At 39.1% G+C, this 24,747-nt stretch overlaps 3 protein-coding genes across 3 annotated transcripts; all 3 read left to right on the forward strand.

Annotated features, from left to right (window-relative positions):
- Positions 1 to 1,625: 1,625 nt before the first annotated feature.
- Positions 1,626 to 18,030, forward strand: LOC137133266 (activin receptor type-1C). The gene is made up of 9 exons (XM_067516719.1): positions 1,626 to 1,958; positions 7,418 to 7,648; positions 11,080 to 11,322; positions 11,407 to 11,637; positions 11,753 to 11,920; positions 12,288 to 12,444; positions 13,097 to 13,221; positions 13,495 to 13,625; positions 14,578 to 18,030. Exons 1-9 carry the CDS (start codon positions 1,889 to 1,891, stop codon positions 14,701 to 14,703), a joined length of 1,482 nt encoding a protein of 493 aa, XP_067372820.1. The 5' UTR covers positions 1,626 to 1,888; the 3' UTR covers positions 14,704 to 18,030.
- A 778-nt stretch (positions 18,031 to 18,808) lies between these two features.
- Positions 18,809 to 22,452, forward strand: cytip (cytohesin 1 interacting protein). The gene is made up of 8 exons (XM_067516720.1): positions 18,809 to 19,342; positions 19,654 to 19,703; positions 19,841 to 19,895; positions 20,010 to 20,112; positions 20,311 to 20,404; positions 20,537 to 20,603; positions 20,939 to 21,005; positions 21,227 to 22,452. The coding sequence occupies exons 1-8, from the start codon at positions 19,175 to 19,177 to the stop codon at positions 21,697 to 21,699; spliced, it is 1,077 nt and encodes a 358-aa protein (XP_067372821.1). The 5' UTR covers positions 18,809 to 19,174; the 3' UTR covers positions 21,700 to 22,452.
- A 657-nt stretch (positions 22,453 to 23,109) lies between these two features.
- Positions 23,110 to 24,725, forward strand: LOC137133202 (uncharacterized). The gene is made up of 2 exons (XM_067516558.1): positions 23,110 to 23,746; positions 23,841 to 24,725. Exons 1-2 carry the CDS (start codon positions 23,293 to 23,295, stop codon positions 24,242 to 24,244), a joined length of 858 nt encoding a protein of 285 aa, XP_067372659.1. The 5' UTR covers positions 23,110 to 23,292; the 3' UTR covers positions 24,245 to 24,725.
- Positions 24,726 to 24,747: the final 22 nt, after the last annotated feature.

Consider the following 24,747-nt stretch of genomic DNA (forward strand, 5'->3'; position numbering starts at 1 on the left):
AACATCCATACCTCAGACAGGAAGGGCACACTCCACACAGCTGGTAGGTCGATACAACCCAGGGACCTTTAGGCTGCAGTGCCAAACAATCCATCACCCTGCTGCCCCTGTAACCAATAGTTGATCTATTAATTATTTAATATCTTTCATATCTAACTGCATAGTCTTTATTTCACTTACATCAGTACCAGGTTAAATATGAAATCACGTGGCTACCAAGAATGAATATAAGTCAATCTTGGAAGTCATTCACATATACTACAACTTTTACACCACGTGTACTGCAAAAACTTTGACATCTGCACTAATGTAACAAGTTAGTTTATATTAATTTGGGAAAGGTCAAAATCCTGCCAGCTGGTAATTGAAACTGCATGAATGGCAGATATCTTGGCAGATGTCAAACAGAAACTGGCTCGTGGTGGTTTGCAAACTGATTAAAATGCTACAAGACTTCTGGGCCAGATGACAGAAGCACAACCGTGGATGTTTGATGGTGCTGAGATACACTGCTTGCATGTATCAACAGCTGTCAACTTATCTACATAAACCATCTTCATATTCATTGTCACTGGATTCAGCTTGTGCACACACACAGCACAGGAATCAGTCTTGATATCTCAAAAGTGTTTCCTCAAGGTTTTCTGACCAGGTTTGTATTTTTAAGTTCTGTGTGACTGAGAATGAGCAACGTTAGTCTGTTCTTACCTTTCTGAATGGTCACTACATAATGAATGAACATTTCAGCTGATAAATAGGAACAAAGGAACTAACGTGACAGAATGATCTGTGTCATGGGCTTATTCTCAAATGTTTTTACAATATGTTACATTCATTTACAACAAATTCATGCAATACTGCCTTTTTTTAATGTGATATTAACATTTTCACACTTTCCACTCAGTACATCTGTACAAGTTTCCTATTTTACCGGTATTGATGTTGTGGTGCTTTGGCCTGACACTCCTCAATCCATTTATTGAGCATGGATGAAGATAGCAATCGCATCACAAGTAGGGATATTTTCATTTTTAGACATTTTATCAAATAAATGCAGTACAATAAATCCACATTCTACCATATTAACAGTGTTTGCAGAACGCATAAAAAGCTGCCATTGCTGGAAACTAACATTTTGTGCTGTTGTATTTGGGATTATGATCAGCTCACTCCTTCACTCTCCCTGGTAACATTGGCACCTGGTGTTACTATGGACCCTGAGCAGCAGAAACATGAATTGGTCACATGCTGTAAATAACTTCTTAAATGTAGGTGAGTTTACACAGGTGCATGTGCAGCAGAGTAATTCAGTCTACTAACCACTGCCTCAAAGGTTGGGACAAATGTTGGCAATTAAAAGTACTAGTGTAGCAGCATGTACATATGGAGATGGAGAAGGGTCAGTGCATCTCCCTGAAATAGTTAATAAAATAGCCACTCATTCTTTGGAACAAAGTTTCTGTGGTTTTCCGTATTCAGTGGTCTTGTTGCAGGCATAATTTTCATCGTGTCATTATGAAACTACAATAACCATTTGGGGAGTAAGTGAAAGCTGACATTCATATTCAATGAGCGGACAGGAGGTGGTGTTACACTGGACCTGCAGCAGTTAAATGGATGTGCAAGACACTTTCTCCCAGACTCTCATTCACATGTCTTTATCGGAGGTCTGCTGCACTAATCCTCTTAAATTCCCGTCAACAGAGGCGGAGCAAACCTCTCATTGCGTTTTACAGTTTCCTCCCAGCTCCTGAGAGGCATTTGTGGCGGGCTGCGCAGCCGACGGACTTCACCGCAATGTGTGTTGTTGTTGTTTATGTTGTTGTGTTTTCTGTAGCGTAGCTGCGTTAAAGGCGCGTCGGAGAAAAGAGCAGATGCGGCACTTACCATGACTTGTCCCAGGAAGCGGAGCTTTCGGGCGGCGTTGATCTTCCTGTCTGTCGCCCAGCTGACTGCAGGTACAGTAGCTAACACCCAGTTTTCATCATTTTAATCGGTTAGATTCATTAAGTTAATGACTCTTTGTTGTAATGGTTTGTGTCCGGCCTGCACAACGTTAGGGATAAATAGTTAATCCACCTGACTTTACATCACTTGTTTTGAAATGTTTTAACAAACGCAGAACCATGCATTAAGATAATTACATTTACAGAACATTTTATTAATACCCTTATAAGTTAAATCAAATGATAAACAGCGTGGGAATATTCTCTAGCGATGTTAAATCTCTGATTTTAAAGATCAGTTATATAAGGAAAGTAAATAACTATCTTCCATTAAAATCCAATTTTGAGATTACCTTTAACTCTGTAGATATAAAAAGTCTAGGTTTTTAATTGCCAAAATAGTCAAAAAACAGATCCCAGAACTGTGAGCTACTCTGTATTTTAAAAACACGTTGAATATTTTCAGTATTTCTTTATTGCCTTGGGCCATTGGTGCTCAAGTTGTCTAATTATAGTAAAATCCTGCTGTTATTGTAGGGGACAACATTTTATAGTTTCCAGCAGGAGGATTACTTTCATTCACATTTACATTTACACATCTGAGTGTTTTTTTTTCTGGAAGTCATATTGTTCTGTTAATAAAAAAAACAATACTTTACTATTTTAAAGATGGAGCTGAGCTAAGTTGATTGTCAGTAAACTGAAAAATTATCTGCAACTCTTTTAATTGTTGACTAATTGTTCAATCAATCAATTATGAAAATAGTTTGCAGAAACTGGTCTCCTGAGGTTTTTCCTTGTCCCTAAGTAGTGAACTAAATGTCTTCTGGACTGCTGGTCCTATAAAAAAAGTAATGTTAACATGTCTTTGTCTTCTCTCACTGGTTTCTCACATTTTGGGGACTAAATAATTTCTCAAGAAGAAAACATATAGATTAACTGATGATTAAAGAAATCGTAAATTGCAGCCCTCATTGGAGATACATTCTCATGAACTTTTGGTCTCCAGGCTGATTTATATCATTGCCTACTTTGTAATAATCTCCAGTGGCTGTTTGCAAAATAGTTGCTGTTTTTAATTAAATTAAATATATATATATATTTACAGTATTTAGAATCAAAAACAAAACAACCAGTCAAAGCGAGGAAACCCTTCACAGATTGTCCATGTGTTTTCCAGGATCAATTGTGTGACAGAAAACTTTTCTTTCTAATAAAGGTAAAGTCAGTACTACTCTGATCTTTATTTTTCCTTTTTTTTGGCTGCTAATGGTTTAGACCTTGACTAAGTAATTAACATTAATCTGAAAATCTGAACCTGTTTGGCAAAAAAGTGGGCGGAAGCTGTTTTAGTTTCTAATAGGGCAAGAAGGCAGGTGGTTTAATCGTAGAATAGACAAATGTTTGCCAGGTTCTGTCAACATTTGTCTCTTCTACACTGACATTTATTGTTTATACACAGCACCAAGATATGTGCATTCTTTGGAAAAAGTCTTTTATTAAATATCATTGAACCCCTATATTCAGTGTTTTTTCCCTCAGAGATGCCTTCATTAACAGGCAGCCACTACCTCAATGAGAAGACCTCTGTGGTTAAATGTTTTTTCAATATACTCCTCTAACTTTTGGTTCCATCTAAATATTTGTTTAATGTGTTTTGGTTGAAGGCATTTTTAAACACCACAAACAAATTATAGTTCCTTCTTTCTATGTTCATTGCATTTGAAAAATTTTCCAAGCTCATTTTTAACTACCGTGAAATGTCTTCGCCTTACACTTTTTGAATCAGTTTGGGCTACATTTATTAGCAGACATTACTCAATTCAAATAACTTTACCTGCAGTCTTCTAAGCATTGTACTCATGTCCCTCCTGAACAATTACACTAGGAAGTTCGGGAGCACATCCCTTGTTCACTTAGTCAACTTTGTTCACTTTGGGATCAACTCTAGTCTTCTCGAAGAGTTGGTGATCCTGCAGACCCATCCAAACCTATTCTGAGTTTGTAGGAAATTATAGGAAAATAAGACATGGGCTCACATTTTACCTGTCCATCCCTCCATTCATTCATCAATTTTTCCATTCATCCATCCATTAATTCATTCATCAATCTATCAATCCCTCCACCCATCCCTCAATTCATCAACCCATCCATCCAGTAGCTTATCCTGGTCAGGGTCACAGGGTTACTGGAGCCAATCCTGGCTCTCATTGAATGTGCTGAATAGCCTTTATATCAACAAAAAGCTTCCCCAAGGCCACTGATCAGATTCATGTTTTCTGATAAATTTTACCAGCTCCATCCACTACACAGTGTGCACTGGGCACAAAGCATGTTCTTTACACCTTCGAGGACAAACAGTTACTAAACAGACTGCTTGCATTGCACCTCAAATCTGCAGTTCCACAACAGTTTTTCTCCACAGATGAACAGTGAAAGACTTTTCGTGCATTCACTCAACATTGTTTTCTGGTCGACATCACACAGCTTGTTTGTTGTGGCTCATTCACTATGTCAAACTGTACGGAGATAAAGAACCTTTGATATCACAATCAATATGAGGTCACATGTAAAAGAACACTGTAGGTTAGTCTCCTGCTAAATGTCATAAAACCTGAAGGATAGAGAAATGCAGTTTAGCTGTAGGGATGTGTGGGAAATTCTGTTAAGGTGCTGTTTCCCTGTTTTTGGTATAGTGTGAGATAAGACTGTGTGAGATTCAATCACGCTGAGTGCAACTTTCAGGTTGGACTCTAGACTAATTTCAAACTTTCTTTATACTTGTAAGTCACCTAGAATTTCTTTCTTTCTTTTAACTGGGTGATTCTGGGAGGTCATATATCACTGGAATTGGTCACATTTTAAAGCTTATAATTTAAAGATTTGTCACAAGACGTTTTTTATTTAAACACATTAGGGAAAATATCATACCAATATGTGATTATGCTGAAGTTATGTTTGGTGTTTTGGCTCTAATAATGTTAAAGAAAGGAGAAAAACATTTTTGAGACTAACTTCCACAGTGCAAAGCTAAAATCCATTCAAACTTTATTCATAAATCATTGTCCTTGGGAAAGTTGTTGCCAAGCAACTCTCAAATATGCTGAAACAGTAGCAGTGCCGATGTCCTGATCTCTTTATTTGCCTGGTTATTCAGCAAAAAGGGTTGCCTCACTGTTGGACAACATTTAAAAAGCCCTTTAGAAGATAAGGTTAGTGATATTCTGTATTTTTAGTTCTGTCAGTTTTTTCTGATTGAAAGGCTAAAAAGATGATGAATCTATTCCATAAAATTTGCACTACTTTGCTGTGTTGGGTGGGATGTTCCGTCATTGCAATGGACATGGTCACTGTTATTTATTTTGAACTAGTTGCACTGAATACATTTCTTTAATCTGTGACAAAAAATTGTTGTATTTCTGAGTAACAATTATTAAAACCTTTTTGCCCAACAATTTAATAAATTACTCATCATAGAAAAATGTCTGACTCAAATTATTTTAAAAAGATGTCCTCAGTCTTTTACAAATATACTTATGATTTTTACTCTCCATATATAATAATATTAGAGAAAACTTGCAATGCTCTGTACACCGGTGCACAGGTTGGAATGGGGTTGGAAATTCAGCCAATATTTAAAGGTAGGTTAACACATTTAGTATTTCTTGACTAAAATTACAGCATAATGCAATTCAATAATGCCATTTCTTCTTTAAAATATTCATCACTCCTGTTCAATGAACTGCAACACAGGCTATGACATAAAAATGTTTTTTCTAGTTATTTTCTCTTGCAGTCTGCTGCCATTGCTCCTGGACACCAGTTTGTTTAGCAGCTCTAAAGGACTGGATTTCTTTAGTTGGAGTTTGAACTTCTGGCAAAAAATAGTTTCACACAGATATAATTGATGAATTGAAACCATAAAAAACAAATACAAATCTCAGTGATGAAAGCAGGAGTTACAGCATGAACTTTGGCCGTCATCTGAATAAAGTTTCCTAATGTTACAATTGTGCAATGTACTCAGCCTCGGCATTAATACCACCTGGTGGTTCTACAGTTTTGGTGGACAGGGTTAACAAGGACACTGAACAGTCCATGGCTGTGTTTTGAGACATGCTAATTATGGACACCATTTCATTTTCCCCATGCTGACCTCTGCCTATTAGAACATTGGGCTGGCTGTAGCTCAGGTGGTAGAGCAGTTATCCACGAACTACAGGGTCAGTGGCTTGAGACCCAGTCCTCCTGGCTATTAGTTGAAGTGTCCTTGTGCAAGGCAAACCCCCAAGTTGTCCCTAGTGTCTGCTGCTTAGTTGTAAGCTCCTTGAATAAAAGCGACAACTAAATGACTACTTGTGATTGTAACATTGAATCCAACAGGTGTAATTAATATTGCGGCTGATCAGTTTCAGAATATTTTTTGCAGTTTTCCTTCCTTTCTGCAAGCATCAACAGTATGCTGCACAGGTTTAGACTGAGGCTCCGGGGCATCAAAATGTTGATGCGAGACTAAACGATGCATCAGCATTTTGCTTATTTTTATGTCTATGTATTTAAATCACTTGATCTACTTGATTTTCATGATACAACTCATAAGTCGTCATAACTCATGAGGACTTTGGCCGAGTGGCCTGTAGTGTCAAATCAATGAAAAATGGATTGGCTTTGCTGGAGGTTTAGAATGAACCAATGATGTCAGCTATCCAACACAACAGATGTGAAGGTTGAACTCTGTCTAAACTCTCTAGTTTTAGGTGCTGATTTGAGACATCCAGTTCTTTAGGCCAAAGACCAAAAGCAGTTTTAACCCATCTGCTGATTCGTGATGAATACACACAGAAGAAATTAGCCATAAAAAGATTAAAACGACATGTCATTTCAAACAAAACATACTAGTTTTCAGTGGAATGTGTATATAAACGTACCTAGTCTGTTTAAGATTTACTAAATTAGATTAAAATATGTATTTTTTTTGGTGAGGTTGTCGATATTCAATGTTCGTAATGAATACATACTCCAGTTTATCTAAAATGTATTTGCAGCTACTTCTATTTAATTTTTTTCGGAATATCTATTCGAAGTAAGAATCTAAATTTGAACTAAATGACCAAATAATTGAGCTAGTTCCAGGTTGTTTCTGCTTATTAATGAGCCACAGTCTTATCAAACAAATCATGGCAGCAGCTTCAAGTAGAAGACAAGATTATCTGGGTGTTAAAGTAAGAGGCATTACACAGGCTCCTCCACCTCCAGCCATTTAAGAGCACAGGCCTCCTTATATAACAGGTGCACCCTGCTGCTAAGGAGTTAAAGACCACTGGCCAGACCAAACCTTTGAGTAAAACAAATTGTTCAGTGTTATTGTTCCCCATTTTCCACAGAACAGTCAATGAGCTACTCTATCTGAAAGTGTCTGTGAGAAAAAAAACCTGTTATCTAACCATTTCGACTGATGCAATGTGTTTCAGGTCTGAAGTGTGTGTGCCAGCTGTGTGCCAACCACACCTGTGAGACAACAGCAGATGGTGCCTGCTGGAACTCTGTGATGTTGATTGACGGGAAGGAGGAGACCGACAAGTCCTGCCTGTCACCGTCGGAGATGAAGGGTCAGGTCTTCTGCTACAGCTCCCGTAATGTGTCCAAAAGAAACTGCTGCTTTACTGACTTCTGCAACAATGAGACTTTGCACCTACACCCAGGTAAAGTCAATAATATTATTATGTTTCACTTTAAGATGGCTATGACACGTGGCGGCGCTTCTGCGCCGTCTCTAGCCGTGGCTTGAAATGAATTTTACCATTCAGACAGTGAGTTAATGTCATACTTGTCAGTATTTACTGTCAGCAGTCGACAGCAGCACCCGACCAATCACTGTGGGATTTCCCACTCATTCTGGCCATGGCTAGACGAGGTGCAAGCTGATCCTACTAGATCCTGTGACATAACAAATCTGGCAGAAGCTATGGGACGGCATTAGTGATCCTCCCCCTCCCTCACTTGATTTATAAATAAATACTTTGTCAGGGATGTAGTGCTACTGCTAGTCAAATGGGTCTGCAGGGTGGAAGTTGGCCTTAAAGCATAGGGCGAGTTCTTTCACCTGCGGATATACAATTCAGTGGAAAGTTCTGGGAGGCCCAGGCTGGGCTTATGGACCTCTGCAGACTGTAGAGTGTCTACAGATAGACATGGTGATTCATAGGGTTTTTGCTAAATATTGCTAAAATATCTAAAACGTTATAGATAAAAAAATGAAAATTGTTAAAGCTGCAAGTTGAAAAGACAAACTTGAAAACAGTTGTCAGCTGCTGGTGACTGTGAATCAAATCAGTAAAGCTGCAAGCTATAAAACAGCAAAAATACACAGAGTGATGCTAAAACACTTCTTAAAGCTGTGTAGAACTGCAGAGCCAGGTAGTAATAATTTGTATGTCTGTCACCACATGCAAGCCATAACACAATGGACAGAGTAGTTTGACCCATTGTTCAAATAAAGATATTGATTAGTGCAGCTTTAAAAAAATTAAAACAAAGCCTCACTATGTATTGAGAGGCTTTTTACTGGCCTGGAATAAATTGATAGTCGGATTCCATTTGTCAAAATATATATAATGCATTGAATTATTTTATTATTTCCATTAGGTTGTTTCTTCATTTAACTGAACAGCAGAACATAGAAGAAAATACCTGCCTTATTTATTTGGAGGCATGGTCTTCAAATGCTTGGTCTGTTTACTACCAGCAGTCCAGGAAAACAGGGAATATTCACATTTAATCTTAAACTATGAATTGATGGACAATTGGTTTACAGACTACTCAGTCAATTGATTTATTGTGGTCAAACGTCTGACCACAATAAATCAACTGTTATTTAGCGGGCACCAGTATGGATCATGCACTCCTGTATATTCTGGTGTTTAAGTATATAATTATACTTATATACTTTATGGTTGATACCATTGTCAGACAGTCACTTTGATAAAATGTAGGTGGGATTTTAAAAGGGACTGTTGGTGAAATCTGTTGGTTAAGCGAGTCGGGACAGCAGCCCGAGGCTGTGATGGCGTTGACTGTGAATGGGGACACTAGAATCAATTTGCCTCACTACTCCTCTATATAACAGCACATGAGCTCATCCTGTGTGCTCTTTATTTGTCTACATAAAAACATCAGGTTTGTTGGTGCAGTTATAGGTAGTGGTTACTGGTTTGGTTTTGTTAATTGTCCTATAACAACCCGACAGCAATAGCCTGTGTTCTTCTTTAACTTCTATTTCCAAATACTTATGTAGATGTCAAACAAAACATTTTAAACGTAGAAATGACTGTTCAGTTGAGCTATAGTTAAACTATGCATTCGCTACCAAATGAAAAAAAGAACAAAACAGTTATGGTTTGTTAAGGGTCTTCTGCCACTGGGCCAGAGGAGAGTAAACTCTTGTTTTGCACCATATCTACTAAGCTCCAGTTGGACACATGGTACGATATGTAATTAGGTAAAAGGTTAAAGATGTCTTAAGAAACTGTGTTTAAGTTCATGATGTGTTGCTTTGCACATTGGGCCATCTGCAGATGTTGCGTGTTCGAGGCTTTGCTGGTGAGGACATACGATGAAAAGGCTAAAGATACACGGAACCACATTATTGAGTTGTGGTTTTTAGAGACGGTATTGTTATTATACTTGCATATCTATGTGTTTGTTGACAAAGCTATTAGTTCTTACAGCCACTGAGGTATAACAATGGATGTTTAAGGTGCATTAACAATGTATGTTGACCAAATCAAGTGGCTCATTTTGAAGATTAGTTGTTTAGTGCAAATATTATATTTTCCTATATGATTGCAGTAGTTATAATACTATTTTAGTGCACTTAGTCAGCACATAGATGAATCTCAAATTATCACAGTGCCCACCAGCTGTGCTATTTTTGTTTTGGTCAAGGTTTCCTTTGTCCACCCACATACAGAATGAAGGTCAGGGATATAAATGCCAGGTTACAATGTTTTGACAAACCCACAATTTATTACAAGATCTATCAGTGCACCTGCTTTTGCACATTGCAATTACAACCCCAATTTCAAAGAAGGATGGAGGATTTGTAAATCTTGGTCATTTTATCATTTTGTTGAAAATATGAATATTAGCTCATTTTTAATTTGATGGCAGCAACACATCTCAAACAAGTTGGAACAGGTTGATGTTTACCATTTTGTAGCATCCCCTCTTTTTTTCTCTTCTGTCTGTAAGCTGTCTGTAAACTTCTGGGAATTGAGGAGACCAGTTGCTGGAGTTTAGGAGAGGAATGTTGTCCCATTCTTGTCTGATCCAGGATTCTAGCTGCTCAACAGTCCTGGGCTTTTGCTGCTGGATTTTTTTGTTTTATGATGCACCAAATTTTTTCCATTGATAGAACACTGCTGCGTTTCTGGATCGTGTTCACATATAGCTTCTTTTTTGCATGATAGAGCTTTAACTAACATTTGTGGATTTTACAGCAATCTGTAACTCACAGACAGTGATTTCTGGAGGTGTTCCTGAGCCCAGGCAGTGATGTCCAGTAGAGAATCAGGCCTGTTTTTAATGCAGTGCCGCCTGAGCCCCAAAGATCATCCACATCTAGTTTTACCTCTGGCCTTGTCCCTTGCACTCATAGATTCCTCCTGATTCTTTCATGATGTTATATACTGTAGATGGTGGGATCTTCGCAATTTTAGGATAAGAATCATTTTTCTGAAATTGTTCCACAATTTTTAGATGCAGCTTTGTCACAGGTGGGTGAACCTCTGCCTGTATCACTTTATCATGTTGTTTACTGACATTCATAGGCAATGATTAGATTACTGGCACTTTTAAGCATCTTCCAAATGTATTTTCCATATGTCTAAATAAACACCAAAATGATATATTGTTCACTTGAGTGGCTGATTTCTGACCACACAATACACTTAATGCCATGACCTACAATGACCACCAGAGGGTGCAAAACGTCAGTGGAAATTCATTCATCAAAATTGCAACTTTTCACATAAAAAAAAATCTTTATCTTGACAATGCAAAGTGAGGTATCAATATGCTAATAGTACTGGCTTTGATGGATGTATTTTGATACGTTATATATGTATGTTTGCAGATAGACCTTTGGAAGAACCCAGCTGGAGCAGGCTGCAGCTTGCGGTGGTGATCCTGGTGCCGTCCTGCCTGCTGTGTGTGGGAATCCTTTTAGGTGTGTTTATTGTGCAGGGGCATCACTGTGCCTACAGACGAGCCCACAGGCAGGACTCAGAGGACCCCCTGGATGACCAAATGCTCATGTCACCTGACAAATGTCTCAAGGACCTGATCTATGACATGAGCACCTCAGGCTCTGGATCAGGTGAGAGAAGTGCTGCCAGCTGTTTCAGCTGATTTCGAGGCAGAGGCCGGCATCATTTTATTCATTTTGAGTGCCATCTTTCAGGTCTGCCGCTGCTGGTCCAGCGAACGATAGCTCGGACCATTGTCCTACAAGAGACCATCGGGAAGGGCCGATTTGGTGAGGTGTGGCGGGGAAAATGGCGAGGAGAGGACGTGGCCGTGAAGATATTCTCCTCTAGGGATGAGAGGTCCTGGTTCCGTGAAGCAGAGATCTACCAGACCATCATGCTCAGACACGATAACATCCTGGGATTCATTGCTGCAGACAACAAAGGTGTTAGAGTGAGCTTTATGTCATATTTTTGAGTTAAAGTACACCAAGCTTATGTAGTTACAATCATGAGATAGTTATGGAAAAATGTGACTGTAATATTTGCTGTGTGCTGTAGATAATGGTTCGTGGACCCAGCTCTGGTTGGTGTCAGAGTACCATGAGCATGGCTCACTGTATGACTACCTGAACAGATACACAGTCTCAGTGGAGGGCATGATCGTCCTGGCTTTGTCCATAGCCAGTGGGCTGGCACATCTCCACATGGAAATTATTGGCACACAGGGTAAGGCTCCCTCTACTTAGTGAATGAAAACTTTAATCCTTCAACAGTGACACTTACTATCAATTGCTTTTTAAGTACATCCTAGTGAGCATAAAATTACATAATAATTTAAATAATCTTGTCTTGTTTCACCAACAGTGATAGTACATTGACTACTTGGCTTGAAAAAAGTTCCAATACAACTCAGCTGTGTTTTATGTTTAGTAATTTTGCGTGATTGCTCTACGGTTATGGTTACACATTGTTATTTGATAATAAACAAAATTTGGACAGGTCCTGCAAATATCTAACTCAAAAAGAAAAAAAATTTATTTGATATCAAGCTTATTTTTGGCATCTATAAATGTATATGTTGCTTTTTTTTAAGGGAAGCCTGCCATTGCTCACAGAGACGTGAAGTCTAAAAATGTTCTGGTGAAGAAGAATGGCACAGCAGTCATCGCAGATTTGGGTTTGGCTGTGAAACATGACTCCTGCACTAACACCATAGACATTCCATCTAACCACAGAGTCGGAACTAAGAGGTTGGACACACACACACACACACACACACACACACACACACACACACACACACACACATACACACATGTGTACGTGGTGCAATAATAAAATAATTTCAGAATAAATAAATGTGCTGTTAAACGTCGGCCTAGAAAATATTGGATAGAATTCGGGCAGAAATTATTTAAGTAGACACTGTAAGAAAATATATTCTTCTAGTAAAGTGACTTATGAACACGAGTATTCCCAAACACCAAACACATTGGCACTGTGTGTGGGGAATTAAAAACTCCTAGTGGTAAGTGAGTAAGTAAGCATCCACATAGAGATTTCTACTAACGATATACTGCTGCAGTAGCTCTGTAATGTAGGCAGGAGCTTGACTGCATGGCTCTAAATGTAAATCACAAGATTTTTGATCTGGATTCTGAATGTGATTGGAAGGGAGAGTTCAGAATAGGACAATTTTGTTACGAGCAGGACTCTAGCATTTTGAACCATCTAATGAAGTTGTTCTCCACAAAACATTTTAGACTCTGCACTACCAAGAAAATTCATATTGAAAAATACCTTGTTTTTTCTGTCATTTACAACAAACCCCCACACTCAAAATTTAATGCGGAAATTCTTTTTATATAATAAATTAAGGCTTAATCATTATGTCCTCTGCAGGTACATGGCTCCAGAGATCCTGGATGAGACAATCAATATGAATAGCTTTGAGTCATTCAAGCGGGCGGACATCTACTCGCTCGGCCTGGTGTTCTGGGAACTGGCCCGAAGATGCTCTGTTAGGGGTACCTCAAATGACACATGCACATAAACACTCCCACTTGTTTATTAGCATTTACAGAAATATTTAAAGGATAAGTCATCAGAAAAAAACACACTCAAATCCTAACTGGACCCATATCAGTCTGTTATTGTTTGCTCTGTCATTTTGTCACATGCGCTCATTTAAAGGGGTTTGTTGTGCTACGTTTTTCAGTACACTGTGCGTCATCAGTCCTCAGCTGGTCAAGTAAAGCAGGGTCATAGAAAAAAACCTCCATCTTTGTTTTTTTCCACAGGTCTCCACGAAGATTTCCAGCTGCCTTATTATGATCTGGTGCCTTCAGATCCGTCCATCGAAGACATGAGGAAAGTCGTGTGTGATCAGAAACTCAGACCCAACATTCCCAACCAGTGGCAGAGCTGTGAGGTGAGACCGACAGATTTCTGTCTCATCTAGCTTTAGGTAAAACAGTATCACAGATTACATTGTAATAGAAACAAAACAAAAACAGCTGTAACACGACAAATGTTTAAAAGGTAATGTAGTTGATTGCAGCCCAGATGTTTGGCGGTGCTCAGAATGACTACACCGAGTCATTTTAATTGACTGCTACCTTTTAACATTGTCACTGATGATGGAAAGTACTTACTAACAGACCACAAAAGCCAAAGAAAAAAATATGATACAGCATTACAGATAGGTGGTTTCTAAACTTTCAGAATTATCAGTAGTGCTTCTGTTGGTCTGGTTTATGCTGAACTTAGCGCAACTAACTGAACTTGCTGACCTAAAACATAGTCAGTTTCATAACTGAGATGGCAAAAAATAAATCTGATTATTTGACTTGAAATGAAGTGAGTATTTATTTCTTGATCCGGGAACATGGTGACATCAGGTACAAGAGAGCAAGAATTACTTGTGGCTGAAGCACTTCAGGAATGACTTTACACACTGGTAAGAGAGGACAACACAACTTGGCAAACACACCTGGCATTTTTCTTAGCGTCTACATGATCGATAACTGACCAGGGGCGACTGGCAGGACAGGGTCATGCCCTTTTGTTTTAAAACTGTTATTGGTTGTAGCAATGTGGTTTCACTTGACTTCCTTCAAGCAGTATGTGATAAAAGAGTAGCGGGTATTGCAACACATTGCTTGATTCATTTGGTTAGATGATCAGGTACATGGGTAAAAGTTGTTTTGTCCATGGACATGAAACATATTTCACAGGAATAAAATGACAAAGTGAAATCTAATCAAAACACACCAAAAACTCTCTTCTCCTTATTTTTATTTATACTGTAGTCTTTCAAATGTTATTTTGGCTTTTATCATAATGAGACTGTTTCCTATTCACTGTCTGTTTTGATACACCAGGCTATGCGTGTGATGGGCAAACTGATGAGAGAGTGCTGGTATGCTAACCCCGCTGCTCGACTCACTGCTCTGCGCGTCAAGAAAACAGTATCCCAGCTGTCTGTCATCAAGGATGTCAAAGATTAGTAAGATGTATTGGCCTGCGGATCAGCAGTGGTGCTGACATTGGTGCTGGCACTGGTGCAGCAGAGGAACTGGGAGTGGACAGGGAGAAACTGTGCTCTCCAGCTGCCTGAGGTTGCCCTCTTCAGGATTCAACCACACAGTTCAACCCAGAGATCAGGTTGTTGTAGGTGCCAAAGTGTTGGGATCTTTGGCTACTTTGCACAGAGACACAGATTCAACCAATTTGAACCAAACAGCTAAAGTTTTTAAAGGTAGAGCCATATGAAATAAGAGTACGTTTCCTGTATGTACAAATTGTTTTGCTACCTCACACATTGAAGTGCCCAAAGCTTGAAGTTGCACATTGTGATGTTGTTGTGCCATATCTTGTAGCAAACACAGTATTGCTGGGTAGGTAGGTAGCCTGCTAACTGACAATCACTATCATTTTTGAGGCTAATGGATAAAAGACCCTAATTGTTTCTGATCTGAATAGTTTTACATGACACATACACACATGCTGTCCCTGATTATATGAACCTTAAAGTGTTAAAGTGATTTTGATAGTTACACCTGCACACACTGTTACTGATTTGTTAAACAGGTCACTCTGCACATTTTCAAGAGTTTTTTAAACTGTGATTTAGTTCAGATTATTCATTTTTGGCCAATGTGGCTCTGTACTGTAGACTGCAATGATTGATTGGTCAGTCAGTGTGTTGATCCAAATACCTCAACACCAATTGGATAAATCACAGTGACATATGGTACAGACATTCATTCCTCAGAGGATGATATGGCCACTCACTGGCACCAGATGAAGCTAGTACATGTTTATAGGCCAAAGCTTAAACTAATGAAAGCTGAGCTTAGACTAGAAGTGAGTCTTGGGCTGTCTTTGAATAGTCACAGTAAAAAGTTGTAATTTACTTAACAACTCGACCTTTTGTGGTGCTCACTTTGGGCTAAACCTTAAATCAAGGTGGGTGGGGGGGGATACCATGCTCCTCATGGGCCAAAGCCCTCCTTGTTTTCTAACTATCCCCACCCTACCCACTGCTAATTATCTGGATCAAGCGTGTTTAGTCAGTCAGAAGCTGGAAGATACCATCCTTAGATGAGGACGAAGTGGGGGAGAGTCAAAGTGAAGTGGTATTTTCCAGCTTCTGAGTGACTGAAAACACCGGATCCAGGTAATCTGGGCAGTGCAGAGATATTTGGAAATGCTGAGCAGCAGCATTTAAGGGGCACGGGCTCTCCATCCCTGCCCTACATTTTCTAACCATTTGCTAGTAAAAGTCTCTGGATTTCTCTCCATTATACCAGCATCATGAGACAGCTGGCACTATAGTTTGTTCCTTTTTTTCAAATTAAAGATATGAACTCCTAATAGACATTTTGCACATTTAAAGTTTTGGGTTCCTGAAAAGAGCTGCTCTCTGACCGCTAAATGATTTGTGAATGTGAAATGTATGGGTTTTTTTTCTCACATGTATGTATTCACACTGGAAACATGTTATTAATTCACAATATTCAATAAAAAAAATCACAACCACTTCAAATATTTAGACAAACAACTAACTTTTAGTATTGTTAAAACTAACTCAAGTTATTTCTATTTTAACAGGCAAAAGTTAAAAATAATGTCATTTAACAGCCTATTGTACCACATAATGATAACAGCAACAATAAGGTAGGTTGTTATAAAAAGGAATTTATAGCTATTTATTTGAGCTGTTTAGACATATTTACAGTTATAAATATAAAACAGTAAAATGTGAAAATCATGACAATACACAAAGACAGGAGACACTGGTGTAGAGACATATGTAGTACATTATAGTGCTGTGTTAATATTGTACACTGGCACTAGCAGTAGACCCGTCTAAGACAACTCACTTGGGCAGCAGAGTTTGGATAATGGGTGCACATTAGGATCACTAATACCGCTGTCAGATGCAGCCTGTAAAGCCTTTGTCATAACAGGATTAGGGAAAGTGCACACTGCTAAATCTGTACCCCATGTTTGCCTGCATGCACCCACGTGTGTGCAGGTGTGCCTGTGTGTGCATGTGTCTGTGTGTGTTTCATATTGTGTGAAGTGATCCTGTCTTTAAGACACAGATGAATCATTGTGGTGTTTGGGAAACTGAAAACTGCTGCTGTGGATAAAGAAAATGTCCATGTTTCCCACACACTGTGGCTTTCAATTGTTGTCTAGCCCTACATCCTTAGTTTTGTTTCATGTTTTTCCTAAGGCAAGTGACATACTTCCATGTTTGCTCAGTGTTGACACATACTGCATGTATTTTACTATTATGAAGGTATCAGAATTACTGGATGTTATGTGTGTAGCATCAGCAGTGTTGCCTCTTGACAATAAGCTATGTACAGTAGCCTGTTACTCTCTTAACAATTATCAGTTCGTGTCAAGTCTCCATGTTTTTACTCATGTGTATTGGTTAGTTGACCTCAGCCATGGAAAAGTTTGGAGGTGTTGCAAGGACCTAGAACTATTGAAAATGCATTTTTAAAGCATCCAGCTGTGCTTGTGCCCTTGTTCTGCAAGTTGGATCCATTCCGAGCCAAGCTTACTGTATGTGTATGACACAGAGAAATATAAGTAGTTGAATGTCTACAAGGCTTATCAGTAATTCCAAAGACTCTTGATCACCATGTGCAATTTCTGACTGGTGTCTTTTTTTATTTACAGTGTTGGTATGACATAGCTGAATACTACAACTGTGATAGTGCTTTCATAATACAAAACTTATTTTTGATTTTCAAACATCCACTCATCTAGAATTATGCATATGCTTTATGTAAAGCTGTCCTGTGTTGTTGCTCAGATGTGGATTTTATGTCACTGCATTAAATCTCTTATTTTGCACTATTTATTCTGTATAGAAATAAGTGGAAATAAGAGATCAGTGGGACAATAAACTATTTTTCATGGATTGTGCTTGTTTCACGTCTTTTGTTTATGTATAAAATCTCTGACTTCACAACGGTAATTTTGAAAGTAATTGTGTGGTGCTATGCATATTTCTGCATGTAGGACAGAACTTCCCGGAGCTACTTATCTGAAAAGGTCCCTTTCAATCTCCCTCACTACCTTAACTGACATCTCTGACATGACTCATCTCCGCTTTCTGTTCTGGCGCCTCATTTTTGTATACACTGTTTATGATGCCAATGTGTCCGTCGAACGGAGGAAACAGGCTGTGACACTGAGGCCATCAGCGCTACACAAATGAGTCACACCCCTAAAATTCTTCTGTAAGCTGCTTCAACGCATTTCATCAGGTTGCCTGTCACCTACGAGAAGATCACACAGTGTCACTTACAGAAGGGTAATGGGACTCTCTTGAAAAATTTCCCAAGGTGAGAAAGCTCAGCAAAGTTTCAGAATGGATAAAAGTGACATAATTACTTTACCATTTGTTTTCACAATGAATCCCCTGCGTTTAATTCAAACAAATGTTCTACATATTACAAAAAGCACAATGCATCACCTGCTACACAGCAACTGGCATAAAGTATGTGTGGGGATTTGTAATGTCCTGTGAAATGAAATATCTGTGTTCAGACAGTCCTGTGGTTGTTTGGCCAATGGCTTTGCTGAAGGTCAGTGGCGCAGAGGAGATTGCTGTGAGGCAATCTGCTGGTTAACGGAGTCTTCCAAATGAGTTCACATGAACTGCACAGCACTGAGATCCAAAGTGAATTTCCTATATTTTCTGGTTACTAAAGTAATGCAACAAAGTGAAGAATGATATTATGTTCCTGTTCAAATCACAGTGTACCTTTTAAAGGTATGGGTGTGGTAGTGGGACAAGGTTTGTGCACTGTGGTTCAGTTTTCTTTGACCCATCGGCCATTGTCTCACTGACTGTTGGCCTGCATGTGTGTGATTTATTTTTTTGGTTTGACCACATCTCTGATGCCTGTGGCCCAGTGACCCATGTCTGTGTGGGGAGTGTGACACTGGCCCCAAGCTAAATCAGCCTTTTGTCTGCCCTCACAAGATAAGTCTCCCTTGGCAGAACACAGGACTCACGCACAGACTAAAGCTTAGCCCACTGAGGATCTGTGAGTGAGTGAGGCTGGAACCAGGTGGTGGTGGAGACGTGTAGTTGCAGTTTCTCATGCATTGCTGATTTCTGACACAACATAAAACAAATTGCTAAAATTGCAAAAAGGAAAGGGACTGTTTGAAGGGGATTTATACAAAAAGCTTAAACACTCTCTTTCCTTTTCTTTACAAACTGGCCGACCAGCCCTTCTCAAGAAAGAAAAGAAAAAAAAGTTAAAAGAGATGAACAGGAAAGCCGGTATGCGGGGCTGCAGATGCACGTCCACCACAGATATCACATGATCTGGATTTCCGTTGTGACACATTTTTCTTTTGGCTGCACAGCAGGGGAGGGCCACACAATTACTAAAGAGGTGCTGCAGCAAGACACGATGGTGCTTTGAGGACTACTCTACCATGCAATCCACCATGAATTTCAATGTACTTCAACGCCAGGGCAGCCAAGAGAATTACATCCTGGATAATACTCAGAAAAAGAAAAGTTCTCTGTGGTACCGCCGTTCATTGAGGGGAAACAATGATCGACACCGCCAGAACACAAGCTCTGAGCCCAGAGTGTGCAAGGTGAGACGATAACGCAAATGTATATAACATATACATTAGGAATTCTTCTGCAATTTAATTTAAATATAATTGAAAGTTGCCCCAAGGTAAAATGAGAAAAGAGATTTTTTCCTATGATCTATGATGAGAAACTGATTTATGACAAACTGTGTAGGAAGTATACTGCAACTGTCTGCAACCAACCAAAAGCCTTTTCAATATTTTATTATTTTGAGATATCTAACACAATCAATATCCCCGCTTGTGAACAGATTGCAGAAAGCTGTAAAAATGCATATGGTTTAAAAAGGAAATCTGTTTTTTTTTTTCAGGTCAAACAAACCCACTTCAACTCACTGGTTGATTACACCGATCCACAAAGGTAATTTGTCAAACAGCAGCACTTTTCCCTCTCACCTTTACTACATTGCAAAAAATAAAAATATCAGCTTTTTATTGAAGTTTATGGTCTTTTTTTGTACTTATATGCAGTTTTTTCTCCATTCCTCTTTTGCATAGAATCACAATTGTATTGGAAAAGCAAGACAATGAAACATTCGGCTTTGAAATTCAGGTAAGAGTCATCAGATTTTAAAATAAAGTAGAATTATTTTCTCTTTATGTTTAGTTTTTGTGGAGAAATATTGATTTAATAACCTTTATGACAAATTGTTTTTTTTTGTTGCAGACCTACGGTTTGCAGCTAAAGAACAGCTCTGCAGTGGAAATGTGCACGTTTGTGAGCAAGGTGCAGGAGGAGAGTGCTGCTGAGAGTGCTGGGCTGACCACAGGTAACCCACCCACATGTTCCACTGCCTTTAGGCCCTGCACAGGCTTTAATTTACATACAAAACCACACGTAGATTGACAAATGTCAGACACAGGTTCTACCTTTGTAGTCACATATCAACACAGAGTAATGCACAAATGTAAAACCATTTTCTTCTTATAACTGATTTGTTCCTGTTTTGCACGCTCATTTATCGTAGGAGATGTGATTGTCACAATCAACGGGGCCAGCATTGAAGGATTATCTCATCAGCACATACTCGATCTCATACGAGAATCAACCAACAGTCTGAAGTGAGTAAAAGCTCTGATAACCTCCTAAAATGCTTGTACAGAAAAATACATCAAAGAATAAGGAAATAAATGTCAAAAAGTTGTTGTTTTTTTGTGGGGAATGTGTATAATTAATTAGACAATTATTTCCAGGATGGAGACTGTATGTGGAAATGTAGTGAAACAGATTGAACTCGAGAAGAGGATGAACCTACTTAAGGTGTGTCTCTTCACTCTGTTCATGTTTGATATTCACATACTGTAGCTTTGTGGCTGTCTAAGGTGACCTATACGTGCTAAGAGTACACACACTCATGCATGCACGCATGCACACACGCACACACACATATAATAAGAAAAAAGCCATACCAAACTACATAATACTAGCTTGACCTATTGCTGCACATTGAATAAAACAGCCTGTACTTAAATATTCCACAACTAATCTTACAATGCAAATCACATGTGTGTGTTCGTGTGTGTGCTCTATGAAGTCTGAATGCATAAGCTAAAATATTTTGCTGAAAGTGTAACCCCTTTTTTTGGCAAACACAGCAATCACTTCGTGAGAAATTGGTGGAGCTTCAAGCACTTACATTACAGGAAAAACGTCTAATGCGAGGTGAGACACGCTGCTCAGCTGTCAGACCACAGCACTTCCTTTCTCACAGCCATTGTCCTCTCTGTAAAGCTACAGTTTGTTGTGTTAATTCAAGCATAAACTTGAGATAGTTAGGATGGAGTTCCCCTGACAAATGAACATATAGTCAAGCTGCTGACGAACTTCCTGTTGAAAACTTTTGGCCAGCTGTAATTTTAACATGGGCTTTGTTATTGTTTTAGGTAACTTGAATGACAGTACCCTCCACCTCTTGATGGACACTTCTTCAGTCTCCCCCATAGGCCGCCATGGACGGCGTTTTTCTAGTGACAGTAGCTACAGGAGTGTGATGACAGATGATAGTGACCAGGCCAGTGTGTTTGGGGATCTGAGCTCACCCAGCCCCTGCAGTGCAGCCAGCACCACAGACGATAGCTGCTTCTTCTCTAGAGATTTTCCATCGCAGGACAACTTTGGCAGGTTTTCGTCAAGCTCCAGCCATCATCACCAGTCCCTCAGCCGCTCCAGCAGCTCCAGTTTGGCCGGCAGCAGCAGCTCCCTCTCTCCTTCCTGGGAGGAAACGAGGATCTCCTCCTTGTTTGGTACCTTGCCCAGGAAAGCCAGGCGTGCCAGTGTTCGCAAACACATTCTCAAGTTACTTCCTGGACTCCAGCGATCAGTTGAAGAAGAAGAGACAGGAACAAACACTCAGTAACTTGGGGTTAACATGGTGTCTCTGAACGGGTTGCAGTGTGTTTACACACTTTAAAGGGTAGATTTACTCTTTAAACAACAGTGTTCACATTTAAGGAGTCAAAGAGACGATGGACATTGTGGCACTTGACATTTGTCATTTGTATAATTTTACCCAAGAGGTTCTTGAGGCACAAAAGCATTATGAAAATCTGACAGTTTGTCCGTTTGAGTGTTTTGTTTAGCATATGCAAAACAGAGGGCAATGTATAGAAGATGTAACGACGTATCCTACTAACTTGAATCAAAACGGCATAATTTCCAGATGCCATAATGAATGTGATTAGCATTAATAAGAGCAGTGTGAGGTGCAGTATTCATGTAGCATATTGGGCTATTATGACCTGAAATACACTTGCACCATTCATTTTTCTGTCAGAGCAACATTTATACAGCACGTTTCTGTATTCAAAACCAAAACCAGAGCTCTACACCATGTAGATAGCTGTTCAGCTCAAAACAGGATGCGGTTACTACTTACCTTTCATTTCCAAAAGTATTCTCAGACTACAAACATCTCACTTTCAGAGTTCACTGCAACTGTTTCCTGTAAAAATGTACAGATAATTTTTTAGTTTTTCATGTGTAATTTTATGTGTAACAAATGCAGCTTTTTAGAGATTGTGTGTGATGTGAATATCATATGCTTTACCTGTTGTGAAAATTGCATGTATGAAGGCTTCTTTTTAAAAACAATAAAAGCCTTATGAACCCACACGTTTCTCCTTCAGGTACCAGTTTGTAAAGCACGAATTACAGAGCTGTACTTCAAATACCTAACCAGGTGATGAAGGTTTTAGTATATTTTAGTCATAAACACACACTAATTAAGTAGAGAGAAAGCATAGGAGTTTGCAAAAATAAGGCTCAAACCTGAGAAAAGAAACCCTACACATTTCCTGTAACAGGTTTAACTTCTTTGTTTTCCTGCTGCTGCAGCTTGAGAGATAGAGAGAGAGAGAGATTTTAGAGATATAAGGGTGTTATCAAATTTTAGTCTTATTTTTTCTTAGATTAGAGTAATCATTTTATGAAATCAGTTATTTTCCAAGTGTCAAAAAATCCAAATAAATCAGCTGGTTGTTAAACTAAGGGTGAAAATGAAAAATCACTCGATTACAAACATTTGTATCAAAGTAAAATACCTGGGTCCATGCATTTTAAATTCAGGATGTAACAGTGCTGAGCAAGAAAGGAAAATACTGTGAAGAAAACCTATAAGAGAATGTTAATCCAGATTTAAAATGTTACAAACTGAACATGGTCACCCAGCATACAGGGGATGAGTACAATCGCTTTATATGCAGATGCCAGAATCACAAAGAACCTTTGTTGAGTCTACAACAAAACCCCTGTTCTTCAGTGACCCACCAGACACACAGAATTACATGGTACTGGCATTGGAGAGCTTACCCCTGCACTGCTGACTTGATAACACCACTGTGGAGCCAGCAATGTGAAAATGCTAAGTCTGAGGTTGCTTAACTTTTGAGTCAACAAATAGTCTCCATCACTGCTGTTTGAAGCTACAAAGGGAAATGAGAGACCCAAAGAGATGGAAACAAGATCAATTTCTGCAAAGGACCTGAGCTTGACAGTAGAAGAAAAAAATGCACTGTCATCCCAGGTACTGGAGATCACTCTTGGAGCCCTGCAGAACTTGGATCGGCCTGAGGACACAGATGTTTGGTTGATGGAGGAAGGAGATGATTCTGTCTTCTACAGTGACGAGGACCAAACTCACCAGGACATTAAATCAAACACATATCGGGATTTTGGTGCTGAGGCAGCTGAAGACCCAAGTTCACAAAGGTATTGCAACCCAGGAGCCATAGTTCCCAAAGAAAATACAGAGGAGGTGACATCTTGGACCATTCAGGCTGAACAAGAGCTCCAGACACCAAAAACTGAAATTAAGCTTCAGACAGATTCTGCTCAATCTTTGCAACCAAAGTGCATGGATACAGTCATGCTAGTGCAGCCCCAGAAAAGAATTTCATCAGAAGGAGGTAAGAGGAGTTCAGCATTATTATAAAGTGATAAAGATTAGGAGTGTTGGTTTACAGAATGCAAAGCAGATGACTCTCTTCTTTTCATTTGCAGCAAATGTACAAATTAAGGAGAAAGAAGTGGTGCATGAGAAGAGGCCAAACTTGGAACCCTGTGTTATGTCTAATAAGATGACAGGTATGAGGCTAAATGGGGAAGAAAATGTTCCAGAACAGATGTCTTGTGCTGAAATCCAGGTATCAGGTGACAGGGAGCTGAAAGTAGATCAGGACCCTAAGCATGACCACAACTTTCAGGCTTCTGTGGAGTGTCATCACAACCCCTGTCCAGACTACTCCACCCTCCCTGTGCCCAAGACTTTTACTCACAGCCCCCAGCAACACAACTTCTTCGACCACCTCACCTCCTCCAAATACAGCACGGTTTCCTACCGCAAGATCCGCAGAGGCAACACCCGCAAGAAGATAGAGGAGTTTGAGGACATGATAATAAACTAGTAAGATGTTTTCCACGTCCTCTTGAGGAAATTAAAAACTGCTGGTCGTGATCTGTAACAGAAAATTCACATGAAAGAAAACTAATTGCATTAATTGCAATTACGGTTTACTTATTTGTTCTAAATCTTACTTTTAAATTTGTAGTATTGGAAATCTCCAGGTCACACTAACCTTCTACTTTCCTACTTACAGTGTATAGATTATGTAGCATCTGATGGGAAAATTCCTGACAATAATCTAATTTCTAAGGTAATGTTTTCTATTTGTAGCTTTTAGCATGAAAACATGTTGTCATGTAAGGCAGGTAATAGAACAACAGACTGAAGAAGTCAGAAGCTCAGGTCTTCATAATCCTACTAGCTGTGTTAACATCACTATTTATCTTAAGAGTTTCAGGATCTAAACCTGAAGACTAACTCTTCACTCTTACATGTCCTAACGACTAGTGGATAAAAAAGAAATAAAGTGAAAAATACAGAGACCAAGTAACCTTTGCCATCATG

The sequence above is a fragment of the Channa argus genome, chromosome 9, assembly GCF_033026475.1.
Source record: "Channa argus isolate prfri chromosome 9, Channa argus male v1.0, whole genome shotgun sequence".
Taxonomy (NCBI): Eukaryota; Metazoa; Chordata; class Actinopteri; order Anabantiformes; family Channidae; genus Channa; species Channa argus.

Coding starts and splice junctions, on each gene's coding strand:
- LOC137133202 (XM_067516558.1), top strand. CDS start 23,293: ATGGAAACAAGATCAATTTCTGCAAAGGACCTGAGCTTGACAGTAGAA. Junction 23,747..23,840: donor AAGAATTTCATCAGAAGGAG/GTAAGAGGAGTT, acceptor TTTCATTTGCAG/CAAATGTACAAATTAAGGAG.
- cytip (XM_067516720.1), top strand. CDS start 19,175: ATGCAATCCACCATGAATTTCAATGTACTTCAACGCCAGGGCAGCCAA. Junction 19,896..20,009: donor CATTCGGCTTTGAAATTCAG/GTAAGAGTCATC, acceptor TTTTTGTTGCAG/ACCTACGGTTTGCAGCTAAA. Junction 21,006..21,226: donor GGAAAAACGTCTAATGCGAG/GTGAGACACGCT, acceptor TTATTGTTTTAG/GTAACTTGAATGACAGTACC.
- LOC137133266 (XM_067516719.1), top strand. CDS start 1,889: ATGACTTGTCCCAGGAAGCGGAGCTTTCGGGCGGCGTTGATCTTCCTG. Junction 11,921..12,287: donor GGAAATTATTGGCACACAGG/GTAAGGCTCCCT, acceptor CTTTTTTTTAAG/GGAAGCCTGCCATTGCTCAC. Junction 12,445..13,096: donor CACAGAGTCGGAACTAAGAG/GTTGGACACACA, acceptor TGTCCTCTGCAG/GTACATGGCTCCAGAGATCC.